Below are 14,449 nucleotides of genomic sequence, written 5' to 3' on the forward strand. Positions count from 1 at the left end.
ACTACATTCAAAATGTATCTACAACATTCAAGAATATATCCACAACATTCAAGAATATATCCACTACATTCAAGAATAAGTCTGCAGCATTCAAGAATGTACCCACAACATTCAAGAACATATCCACTACATTCACGAATATATCCACAAAATTTAAGAATGTATCCACAACATTCAAAATGTATCCAAAACATTCAAGAATATGTCTGCAGCATTCAAGAATATGTTTGCAGTATTCAAGAATATATCCATAACATTCAAGAAGATATTCACTACATTCAAGAACATATCCACTACATTCACGAATATATCCACAAAATTTAAGAATGTATCCACAACATTCAAAATGTATCCAAAACATTCAAGAATATGTCTGCAGCATTCAAGAATATATCCACTACATTCACGAATATATCCGGAACAATCAAGAATATGTCCACTACATTCAAAATGTATCCACAACATTCCGAGAATATATCCACTACATTCAAAATGTATACACAACAATCAAAATATATCAACTACATTCAAAATCTATTCACAATATTCAAGAAAATGTCTGCAGCATTCAAGAATATATCCACTACATTCAAAATGTATTCACAACATTCAAGAATATATGCACTACATTCAAAATGTATCCACAACATTCAAGAATGTATCCACAACATTCACGAATATGTCTGCAGAATTCAAGAATATATCCACTACATTCACGAATTTATTCACAACATTCAAGAATATATCCACAACATTCAAGAATATGTCTGCAGCATTCAAGAGTATATCTACTACATTCAAGAATATGTCTGGAGCATTCAAGAATATATCCACTACATTCACGAATATATCCACAACATTCAAGAATATATCCACAACATTCAAGAATATGTTTGCAGTATTCAAGAATATATCCACAACATTCAAGAATATATTCACTACATTCAAGAACATATCCACTACATTCACAAATATATCCACAACATTTAAGAATGTATCCACAACATTCAAAATGTATCCAAAACATTCAAGAATATGTCTGCAGCATTCAAGAATATATCCACTTCATTCACGAATATATCCGGAACAATCAAGAATATGTCCACTACATTCAAAATGTATCCACAACATTCAAGAATATATCCACAGCATTTAAGAATGTATCCACAACATTCAAAATATATCCACAACATTCAAGAATATGTCTGCAGCATTCAAGAATATATCCACTAAATTAAAAATGTACCCACAACATTCAAGAATATATCCACTACATTCAAAATGTATCCACAACATTCAACAATATATCCACTACATTCAGGGATATATCTACCACATTCACGAATATATCCACAACGCTCAAGAATATATCCACAGCATTCAAGAATATGTCTGCAGCATTCAAGAATATCTCCCCTACATTCACGAATATATCCACAACATTCAAGAAGATATCCACAACATTCAAAAATATATCCACTACATTCAAAATGTATCCACAACATTCAAGAATATATCCACAACATTCAAGAATATATCCTCTACATTCAAGAATGTTTCCACTACATTCACGAATATATCCACAACATTCACGAATATATCCACAACATTCAAGAATGTATCCACAACATTCAAGAATATATCCACAACATTCAAGAATATATCCACAACATTCAAGAATATGTCTGCAGCATTCAAGAATATGTTTGCAGCATTCAAGAATATATCCACAACATTCAAGAATATATCCACAACATTCAACAATATATCCACTACATTTAAAATGTATCCACAACATTCAAGAATATATTCACTACATTCAAGAATATATCCACTACATTCACGAATATATCCACATCATTCAAGAATATGTCCACTACATTCAAGAATATGTCTGCAGCATTCAAGAATATATACACTACATTCAAAATGCATCCACAACATTCAAGAATATATCTACTATATTCAAGAATATATCCACAACATTCACGAATATATCCACAACATTCCAAGAATATATCCACTATATTCACGAATATATGCACAACATTCCAAGAATATATCTTCTACATTAAAAATGTATACACAACATTCAAAATATATCCACTACATTCAAAATGTGTTCAAAATATTCAAGAAAATGTCTGCAGCATTCAAGAATATATCCACTACATTCAAAATGTATTCACAACATTTAAGAATATATCCACTACATTCAAAATGTATCCACAACATTCAAAAATTTATCCATTACATTCACGAGTATGTCTGCATAATTCAAGAATATATCCACAAGATTAAAGAATGTATCCATAACATTCAAGAATATATCCACAACATTCAAGAATATGTCTGCAGCATTCAAGAATATGTCTGCAGCAATCAGCAATACATCCACAACATTCAATAATATTTATATCCCTGCACTTAAACTGAACCACTTCTGGTCATTTTGCTCTGTTTGTTGGAGATAGAAGACAATAACACAAATGAGATGGAATGAAAGGCCAAGTATTCTTGACATTTATTGAAAAATGAGAGGCTTGTAAACCTTAAAAAATCCCTCGCCAGTTTCCTCAAACTGAAAGATTACAACAGAAAAACCTCCAAGGAGGTCACAGGTCAAAGGTCAACTGGCGAGGAAAACTTTCAAAACAATAAATCAGTGAAAATTAAGCATAAATTAATCTCCCACAAAGGTGTGGGCCCCAAAAACGCCACAAGCCAGACTAGTGTGTGGCCGCCCCACCCAAAATGACCAGAAGCAGAGGTAAATCCTTATGAAAGTACATTACTTAAGTGAACACTAACTAAATTGCTTGAATCCGAATACAGCGGCCCATGCCTGACCTATATCGAATAGAAGGAAAAACAGAACAATGTAAGGCACCCATATATAGCGGGCCCTGCCTGACCTATATTCAAGTGCAAAACATGTTTTGTCTATTTCTGTAAACATGTTACCATACTGCTGGTTGCCTAATATGTCCCTTGAATGCATCTGACTTCCATCTACCTAAAACACGGATCTGAGCATCAGACAACCCATCTGAAGCAGCTTGTGAGGCTGCTCCTATACGAAAACTATGTCCCTTGAACCTATCAACATTAAAGCCACAAAACTCAAGAGAACGCCTAAGCTGAGCTGTGAAATCACCAATGCTCCAGGCAGGCAAAAAAGTGGGCCCGCATCTACTCCCCGTAACTGGCAAAAATCCCACATTGCCTGCACAGGGCAAAGGTCAGTCACCCCCCTCCTACAAAATGAAATAACAAATGCTGTGCCTGGTTTGCAATGCTTAAATTTGGATAAGGTTAATGTCATTGATTGAGGTTTACCCATAGTTCCAATAAACTGCAACTGATTGAAGAGAATGGCCCCACCTACATCATGCATATTTTTAATTGTAATTTCCCCAATCCTGAGGAACCCATAGAATGCTGTTAAAAACATTGCTCTAAATAAACACCCTTGATAAGCAGATTAAATAACGTGTGGAATAGCTTTAACTAGACAATGCAAAATATCACGAGTGATAGGAAGACGGTCATCCAGTTGAAGTTTTAACTTTCAATATGACTGCACCAATTTTTGTACCATAAAAGACTTGGTTGGGTCTGAAAAACCTGCAATTTTATGAACGTAGCTAATGGCTGACAAGTAAGTTGAAACAGTGGATGGTGCCAGGTGCTGCCTAGAAAGGTAGCCAATAAACAAAGCAATGGTTGTTTCCGGAAGTGGTAATGATGGACAATGTACCCCCAACTGGCTATACAAAAATTGGGCATGCTGATATGCTGTCCTAGAGAAGCTGCAAATAGCCTGCTGTAAAAGTCTGCCTACTTCCATTTCCAATTGACTGCTAGCAAATGTGAAGGAATTGGGGTTGGATTGGTATCCATGCCATAAGCCATCGATCTGAACTGATCCACCTGCAAACGAGAAAGACAGTCGGCCAAAATGTTATGCCTTCCCGGAATATGTTTTGCTCTAAAAAGAATGTTAAACTGAAGGCCAATGAGCACAATCCGACGAACTAAAACCATCAGGTCATTATCTTTTGCCGACTGCTTATTCAAGACTGACACCAGGGCCTCATTGTCAGTGAAGAACAACACCTGCTTGTTACTGAGATAATGCCCCACACTTCAAGAGCCAGCCTGATTGGAAATAACTTCAAGACTGCAATATTAAGAACTTTTCAGTCAGCTGGCCACTGCCCAAAAAAACAATGAGAACTAAAAATGCCACCGTACCCCAGTGACCCTGCTGCATCTGTGAACAAACAAAGAGATTCGGACGAATGCCAGATAGCATGCATAAAAAATGTCTTCCCATTATAACTATCCAAAAACTGCTTCCACACAAGAAGGTCTGCTTTAACCTCTTTGGTCAACCGGATATAAAAAATTGGTTTCTTTATCTTTTTTGTCAAATCAATTAACCTACGCAAAAATGCCCGGCCTGGAACCACCACGATGCATGCAAAATTTAAGGTCCCCACCAAAGACTGAATTTCCTTGAGCATCACCTTTTTCCTTACTAAGAAAGTATCAATCAAGCTGCGACAACGCAACAGTTTATCCTGTGGCAGTCGACACTCGCCTTGAACTAACTCAATACCTGCAAACACCATGGAAGTGTTGGGTCCCATAGTCTTTTCCTGTGTAATTGGAACCCCAAGTTCAGCACACAAATCCAAAAAAGCCTGCAAATCCGAAAAACAGTGCTCCCTAGTTTGTGCCAGAAATAAGAAATCATCCAAAATGTGAATAGTTGCCTCAACACCCACAACTTTAAGCAAAATCCACTCTAAAGCTGAACTAAAATGTTCAAAAATGCGGCATGATGTTGAGCACCCCATTGGAAGACATCTATCGAAAAAGAAATGATCATTCCACTTGAAACCCAACAAACAATGGTCATGTGGAGCTACTGGAATAATTCTAAATACTGATTTGATGTCAGTTTTAGCCGAGAAACAGCCTGGACCCAGATCCCTAATAATCTTAACTGCATCATCAATATTGGCATACTGAACAGTTGCTAGCTCGGCTGGATTACCGTCGTTTATTGATGAGACTGATGGACAAGATAAGTGGTGGATTAAGCGAAACTTGTTAGGTTGTTTCTTGGGCACTAGACCTAAAGGAGAAATACGCAAATTGTTAAATGGTGGAGCTTGAAAGAGACCAGCAACCCTGCCTGCCTGCACCTCAGTTTGAAGCATATCCCAAACAATATCTGGATTATTCAATGCAGATTTCAAATTAGGGGATGACCCTCCAACTCTCGGTCCTACATATTTTAAAGAAAACCCTTTTGAAAAACCATCCAACATATACAACGCCTTCCCCACATCAAAACCCGTCAGTAATCTACTCAGAATGGGCACTTTTACTGGGGTTACCACTAAAGGCAGCAGTTGGGGGTTTGGAGCCAACAGGACCCAGGGAAGTATAGTTGGGGCTCTCTCTTTTTCTGGCGGTTGCTTGCTGTGGCAATCCCCCATTGATTTGACTAGTGGAACTGCGGGAACCACATTTGAAAATTGGATGAGTTGCCCCACACTTGAAGCACTTGTGGTCGAAACTCGAAACGGCACCCAGGGCAGAACTTTCCCCCATGAAAACGCCAACAGAACCCTTTCGGAAAGGACTGAAATGAATTAGTAAACTCTGATTTGTTAGAAGTCGAAACGCTTCGACCAGCGTTGACATTTTCCCCCCAAATGTAATGCTTGTAACCACAATTCGCAATGTGTCTGGTCCCAGGGTAGTGGAGTTGACTGCTTCAGAAAGCGAAATTGATCATCATAAAACATCTAGCCAGCCTTTTTTGGCTGCCAGGTCACACACCACCTCTCCATACTTCATAAGACGTGAAATATCCTCAGGCTTCTTTAGAGTATACACTGCTACAAAGATGTTAAATGCAGAAATCCACTGCTCACTTGACGTAATTTTCTTAGTACTAGCAGCGGGTTCAAGACAAAGATGAGGCCTACCCACACCATCAGATAATGCAACGGTGTACCTACCATCCCGCAGGGAGGGATTACTAAGCAGAGTAGCGAATCAATATAATCACCTGCCCAGATTTTAGATTTAACCTTATCTTACACCCTTGCTACCAAAGGTACAGACTGGCTAGTGAACAGTGTGGTTGGCTGCAGCTCTCTCTCTGAACCCTGAATTATAGGTTGCTGTGTAAACTGAATTACAGACAAATTACTAATCTGATCCAGTGGCTGTCTAGCAGCCTGAACCCCCTGTCCATTGCCCGTAATGTCATTGACAACTGGTTGAACGACTTGAGATGCAGTAGCTGCTGCTGAGCTTACAACATTGCAAAGACCAGCATCCTTCAAACTTTGAACGACTGCACGTGAGATAGAGGCTGCTAACCCTTCTGGATCCAAGTGTTGCACTGCAGCATTATTACGTGTTGTGACTGCAGCAGCTCGCTGTTTACCTTGTTGATCGGTAGTGGGGACTTGCAGCACCGCAGAAGGATTACTTGATGTTTCCACTGGATTAGAACGTGTGGTTGTCGCTGCCTTACGCTTTGCTGTAGCTGCTGACGCACCAAGTTAATTAAACGTGACCCTACATTGGATGCAGAAAGTGATGCTACATCCTTTGTACCCAACTGTAAAATAACCACGTCTGGGTTGAAATCCTGAACGACGTGTAAATCGAAACTCCGTATCTTTTCAACCGTACACCCTCCGACACCACGTAGTTATATTTCTGCCGAATTACTCAAATTGAACGAAAGCGGCAAAGCGCGTGCGTTGCGTCCACCTGACATGGACGTACTCAATCGCGCCACAAAAGAATGACCCACTATTAAAACTTTAGGCTTCATGATGACATAAACAAACGTGTAAAAGAATGCCTGAAACCTCAACGGCGGAACGATAACCCCAGGTAAACCAGAACATGCCTTAAAGATATCGAAAATATGACTAAAATTGTAGAAAAAACAAACTGCAAGCCGGCAAGTCGACGGTGTAGTTTAAAATAGGTGGATCAATGTTGCTGCCCCCTCCAAGACACAATTAAACAAGAATGCACCAGCCATAGAGGGCGCTCTCCAACTGTTATTAAAATACAATTGCATGTATATAAATCTGATTATCTGTCTATAATCTATGCAATCCACAACATTCAAGAATATATCCACTACATTTAAAATGTACCCACAACATTCAAGAACATATCCACAACATTCAAGAATATGTCTGCAGCATACAAGAATATATCCACTACATTCAAAATGTACCCACAACATTCAAGAATATATCCCTGCCCAGATTTTAGATTTAACCTTATCTTACACCCTTGCTACCAAAGGTACAGACTGGCTAGTGAACAGTGTGGTTGGCTGCAGCTCTCTCTCTGAACCCTGAATTATAGGTTGCTGTGTAAACTGAATTACAGACAAATTACTAATCTGATCCAGTGGCTGTCTAGCAGCCTGAACCCCCTGTCCATTGCCCGTAATGTCATTGACAACTGGTTGAACGACTTGAGATGCAGTAGCTGCTGCTGAGCTTACAACATTGCAAAGACCAGCATCCTTCAAACTTTGAACGACTGCACGTGAGATAGAGGCTGCTAACCCTTCTGGATCCAAGTGTTGCACTGCAGCATTATTACGTGTTGTGACTGCAGCAGCTCGCTGTTTACCTTGTTGATCGGTAGTGGGGACTTGCAGCACCGCAGAAGGATTACTTGATGTTTCCACTGGATTAGAACGTGTGGTTGTCGCTGCCTTACGCTTTGCTGTAGCTGCTGACGCACCAAGTTAATTAAACGTGACCCTACATTGGATGCAGAAAGTGATGCTACATCCTTTGTACCCAACTGTAAAATAACCACGTCTGGGTTGAAATCCTGAACGACGTGTAAATCGAAACTCCGTATCTTTTCAACCGTACACCCTCCGACACCACGTAGTTATATTTCTGCCGAATTACTCAAATTGAACGAAAGCGGCAAAGCGCGTGCGTTGCGTCCACCTGACATGGACGTACTCAATCGCGCCACAAAAGAATGACCCACTATTAAAACTTTAGGCTTCATGATGACATAAACAAACGTGTAAAAGAATGCCTGAAACCTCAACGGCGGAACGATAACCCCAGGTAAACCAGAACATGCCTTAAAGATATCGAAAATATGACTAAAATTGTAGAAAAAACAAACTGCAAGCCGGCAAGTCGACGGTGTAGTTTAAAATAGGTGGATCAATGTTGCTGCCCCCTCCAAGACACAATTAAACAAGAATGCACCAGCCATAGAGGGCGCTCTCCAACTGTTATTAAAATACAATTGCATGTATATAAATCTGATTATCTGTCTATAATCTATGCAATCCACAACATTCAAGAATATATCCACTACATTTAAAATGTACCCACAACATTCAAGAACATATCCACAACATTCAAGAATATGTCTGCAGCATACAAGAATATATCCACTACATTCAAAATGTACCCACAACATTCAAGAATATATCCACAACATTCAAGAATATGTCTGCAGCATACAAGAATATATCCACTACATTCAAAATGTATCCACAACATTCAAGAATATATCCAATACATTCAAGAATACGTCTGCAGCATTTAAAAATATATCCACTACATTCAAGAATATATCCACTACATTCAAGAATATAACCACAACATGCACGAATATGTCTGCAGCATTCAAGAATATATCCACTACATTCAAAATGTATCCACAACATTCAAGAATATATACACAACATTCAAAATGTATCCACAACTTTCAAGAATAAATCCACAACATTCAAAATGTATCCTCAACATTCAAAATATATCCACTACATTCAAAATGTGTCCAAACTATTCAAGAAAATGTCTGCAGCATTCAAGAATAGATCCAATACATCCAAGAACATGTCTGCAGCATTCAAGAATATATCAACTACATTCAAGAATATATCCAATAGATTCCAGAATATGTCTGCAGCATTCAAGAATGTGCCCACAACATTCAAAAACATATCCACAACATTCAAGAATATATCCACAACATTCACGAATATGTCTACAGCATTCAAGAACATCTCCACTACATTCAAGAATATGTCTGCAGCATTCAAGAATATATTCACTACATTCAAGAATATATCCACAACATTCAAGAATGTCCACTACATTCAAGAATATGTCTACAGCATTCAAGAATACATCCACTACATTCAAGAATATATCCACAACATTCACGAATAAATCCACAACATTCCAAGAATATATCCGCTACATTCACGAATATATGCACAACATTCCAAGAATATATCCACTACATTCAAAATGTATACACAACATTCAAAATATATACACTACATTCAAAATGTATCCACAACATTCAAGAATATATCCACAACATTCATAATGTACCCACAACATTCAAGAATATATCCACAACATTCAAGAATATGTCTGCAGCATACAAGAATATATCCACTACATTCAAAATGTACCCACAACATTCAAGAATATATCCACAACATTCAAGAATATGTCTGCAGCATACAAGAATATATCCACTACATTCAAAATGTATCCACAACATTCAAGAATATATCCAATACATTCAAGAATACGTCTGCAGCATTTAAAAATATATCCACTACATTCAAGAATATATCCACTACATTCAAGAATATAACCACAACATGCACGAATATGTCTGCAGCATTCAAGAATATATCCACTACATTCAAAATGTATCCACAACATTCAAGAATATATACACAACATTCAAAATGTATCCACAACTTTCAAGAATAAATCCACAACATTCAAAATGTATCCTCAACATTCAAAATATATCCACTACATTCAAAATGTGTCCAAACTATTCAAGAAAATGTCTGCAGCATTCAAGAATAGATCCAATACATCCAAGAACATGTCTGCAGCATTCAAGAATATATCAACTACATTCAAGAATATATCCAATAGATTCCAGAATATGTCTGCAGCATTCAAGAATGTGCCCACAACATTCAAAAACATATCCACAACATTCAAGAATATATCCACAACATTCACGAATATGTCTACAGCATTCAAGAACATCTCCACTACATTCAAGAATATGTCTGCAGCATTCAAGAATATATTCACTACATTCAAGAATATATCCACAACATTCAAGAATGTCCACTACATTCAAGAATATGTCTACAGCATTCAAGAATACATCCACTACATTCAAGAATATATCCACAACATTCACGAATAAATCCACAACATTCCAAGAATATATCCGCTACATTCACGAATATATGCACAACATTCCAAGAATATATCCACTACATTCAAAATGTATACACAACATTCAAAATATATACACTACATTCAAAATGTATCCACAACATTCAAGAATATATCCACAACATTCATAATGTACCCACAACATTCAAGAATATATCCACAACATTCAAGAATATGTCTGCAGCATACAAGAATATATCCACTACATTCAAAATGTATCCAAAACATTCAAGAATATATCAACTACATTCAAGAATATATCCAATAGATTCCAGAATATGTCTGCAGCATTCAAGAATGTGCCCACAACATTCAAAAACATATCCACAACATTCAAGAATATATCCACAACATTCACGAATATGTCTACAGCATTCAAGAACATCTCCACTACATTCAAGAATATGTCTGCAGCATTCAAGAATATATTCACTACATTCAAGAATATATCCACAACATTCAAGAATGTCCACTACATTCAAGAATATGTCTATAGCATTCAAGAATACATCCACTACATTCAAGAATATATCCACAACATTCACGAATAAATCCACAACATTCCAAGAATATATCCGCTACATTCACGAATATATGCACAACATTCCAAGAATATATCCACTACATTCAAAATGTATACACAACATTCAAAATATATACACTACATTCAAAATGTATCCACAACATTCAAGAATATATCCACAACATTCATAATGTACCCACAACATTCAAGAATATATCCACAACATTCAAGAATATGTCTGCAGCATACAAGAATATATCCACTACATTCAAAATGTATCCACAACATTCAAGAATATATCCACTACATTCAAGAATATAACCACAACATTCACGAATATGTCTGCAGCATTCAAGAATATATCCACTACATTCAAAATGTGTCCACAACATTCAAGAATATATCCACAACATTCAAAATACATTCACTACATTCAAAATGTGTTCAAACTATTCAAGAAAATGTCTGCAGCATTCAAGAATATATCCACTACATTCAAAATGTATTCACAACATTCAAGAATATATCCACTACATTCAAAATGTATCGACAACATTCACGAATATGTCTGCATAATTCAAGAATATATCCACAACATTCAAGAATATGTCTGCAGAATTCAAGAATAAATCCACAACATTCAAGAATATGTCCAATACATTCAAGAATATGTCTGCAGCATTCAAGAATATATCCACTACATTCAAAATGTATCCATAACATTCAAGAATATATTCACTACATTCAAGAATATATCCACTACATTCAAGAATGTATTCACTACATTCAAGAATATATCCACTCCATTCACGAATATATCCACAACATTCAAGAACATGTCCACTACAGTCAGGAATATGTCTGCAGCATTCAATAATATATACACTACATTCAAAATGTATCCACAACATTCAAGAATATATCCACAACATTCAAAATGTATCCACTACATTCAAGAATAAATCCACTAAATTCATGAATATATCAAACATTCACGAATATGTCTACAGGATTCAAGAATATATCCACTACATTCAAAATGTATCCACAACATTCAAGAATATATCCATAACATGCACGCATATATACACAACATTCCAAGAATATATCCACTACATTCAAAATTTATCCACAACATTCAAGAATATATCCACTACATTCAAAATGTATCCACTACATTCAAGAATATATCCACAACATTCACGAATATGTCTGCAGAATTCAAGTATATATCCACAACATTCAAGAATATGTCTGCAGAATTCAAGAATAAATCCACAACATTCAAGAATATATCCAATACATTGAAGAATATGTCTGCAGCATTTAATAATATATCCACTACATTCAAAATGTACCCACAACATTCAAGAATATATCCACAAACTTCAAGAATATGTCTGCAGCATATAAGAATATATCCATTACATTCAAAATGTATCCACAACTTTCATGAATATATCCACAACATTCAAGATTATGTCCACTACATTCAAGATGTCTGCAGCATTCAAGAATATATACACTACATTCAAAGTGCATCCACAACATTCAAGAATATATCCAATACATTCAAGAACATGTCTGCAGCATTGAAGAATATCTCCACTACATTCAAGAATATATCCAATACATTCAAGAATATGTCTGCAGCATTCAAGAATGTACCCACAACATTCAAAAACATATCCACAACATTCAAGAATATATCCACAACATTCAAGAATATGTCTGCAGCATTCAAGAATATATCCACTACATTCAAAATGTATCCATAACATTCAAGAATATATTCACTACATTCAAGAATATATCCACTACATTCAAGAATGTATTCACTACATTCAAGAATATATCCACTACATTCACGAATATATCCACAACATTCAAGAACATGTCCACTACAATCAAGAATATGTCTGCAGCATTCAATAATATATACACTACATTCAAAATGTATCCACAACATTCAAGAATATATCCACAACATACAAAATGTATCCACTACATTCAAGAATAAATCCACTAAGTTCATGAATATATCAAACATTCACGAATATGTCTACAGGATTCAAGAATATATCCACTACATTCAAAATGTATCCACAACATTCAAGAATATATCCACAACATGCACGAATTTATACACAACATTCCAAGAATATATCCACTACATTCAAAATTTATCCACAACATTCAAGAATATATCCACTACATTCAAAATGTATCCACTACATTCAAGAATATATCCACAACATTCACGAATATGTCTGCAGAATTCAAGTATATATCCAATACATTGAACAATATGTCTGCAGCATTTAATAATATATCCACTACTTTCAAAATGTACCCACAACATTCAAGAATATATCCACAAACTTCAAGAATATGTCTGCAGCATACAAGAATATATCCATTACATTCAAAATGCATCCACAACATTCAAGAAAATATCCAATACATTCAAGAACATGTCTGCAGCATTGAAGAATATCTCCACTACATTCAAGAATATATCCAATACATTCAAGAATATGTCTGCAGCATTCAAGAATGTACCCACAACATTCAAAAACATATCCACAACATTCAAGAATATATCCACAACATTCAAGAATATGTATGCAGCATTCAAGAATATATCCACTACATTCAAGAATATATCCACTACATTCAAGAATATGTCTGCAGCATTCAAGAATGTATCTACTACATTCATAATGTATCCACAATATTCAAGAATATATCCACAACATTCAAAATGTATCCACTACAATCAAGAATATATCCACAACATTCAAGAATATGTCTACAGCATTCAAGAATATATCCACTACATTCAAAATGTATCCACAACATTCAAGAATATATCCACAACATTCAAAATGTATCCACAACTTTCAAGAATATATCCACAACATTCAAAATGTATCCACAACATTCAAGAATATATCCACTACATTCATGAATATATCAAACATTCACGAATATATCTACAGGATTAAAGAATATATCCATTACATTCAAAATGTATCCACACCATTCAAGAATATATCCAATACACTCAAGAATATATCCACAACATTCCAAGAATATATCCAATACATACACGAATATATGCACAACATTCCAAGAATATATCTACTACATTCAAAATTTGTTCACAATATTCAAGAAAATGTCTGCAGCGTTCAAGAATATATCCACTACATTCACGAATATATACACAACATTCCAAGAATATATCCACTACATTCAAAATGTATCCACAACATTCATGAATATATCCACTACATTAAATAATATATCCACAACATTTTTGAATATATCCACAACATTCCATGAATATATCCACTACATTCACGAATATATCCACAACATTCCAAGAATATATCCACTACATTCAAAATGTATATACAACATTCAAAATATATCCACTACATTCAAAATGTATCCACAACATTCAAGAATATATCCACAACATTCAAGAATATGTCTGCAGAATTCAAGAATAAATCCACTACATTCAAGAATATGTCTGCAGAATTCAAGAATATATCCACAACATTCAAGAATGAATCCACTACATTCACGAATA

The 14,449-nt window shown here is 35.7% G+C and overlaps 1 protein-coding gene across 1 annotated transcript; it reads right to left on the bottom strand.

Moving 5' to 3' along the window:
- Window positions 1–2,960: 2,960 nt before the first annotated feature.
- Window positions 2,961–5,513, bottom strand: LOC146734712 (uncharacterized). Its single transcript, XM_085506824.1, has 2 exons — window positions 4,258–5,513; window positions 2,961–3,099 (listed from the first exon to the last, which is right to left on the bottom strand). The coding sequence occupies exons 1-2, from the start codon at window positions 5,511–5,513 to the stop codon at window positions 2,961–2,963; spliced, it is 1,395 nt and encodes a 464-aa protein (XP_085362950.1).
- Window positions 5,514–14,449: the final 8,936 nt, after the last annotated feature.

This window comes from Saccoglossus kowalevskii, chromosome 13 (assembly GCF_978046115.1).
Source record: "Saccoglossus kowalevskii chromosome 13, keSacKowa6.1, whole genome shotgun sequence".
Taxonomy (NCBI): domain Eukaryota; kingdom Metazoa; phylum Hemichordata; class Enteropneusta; family Harrimaniidae; genus Saccoglossus; species Saccoglossus kowalevskii.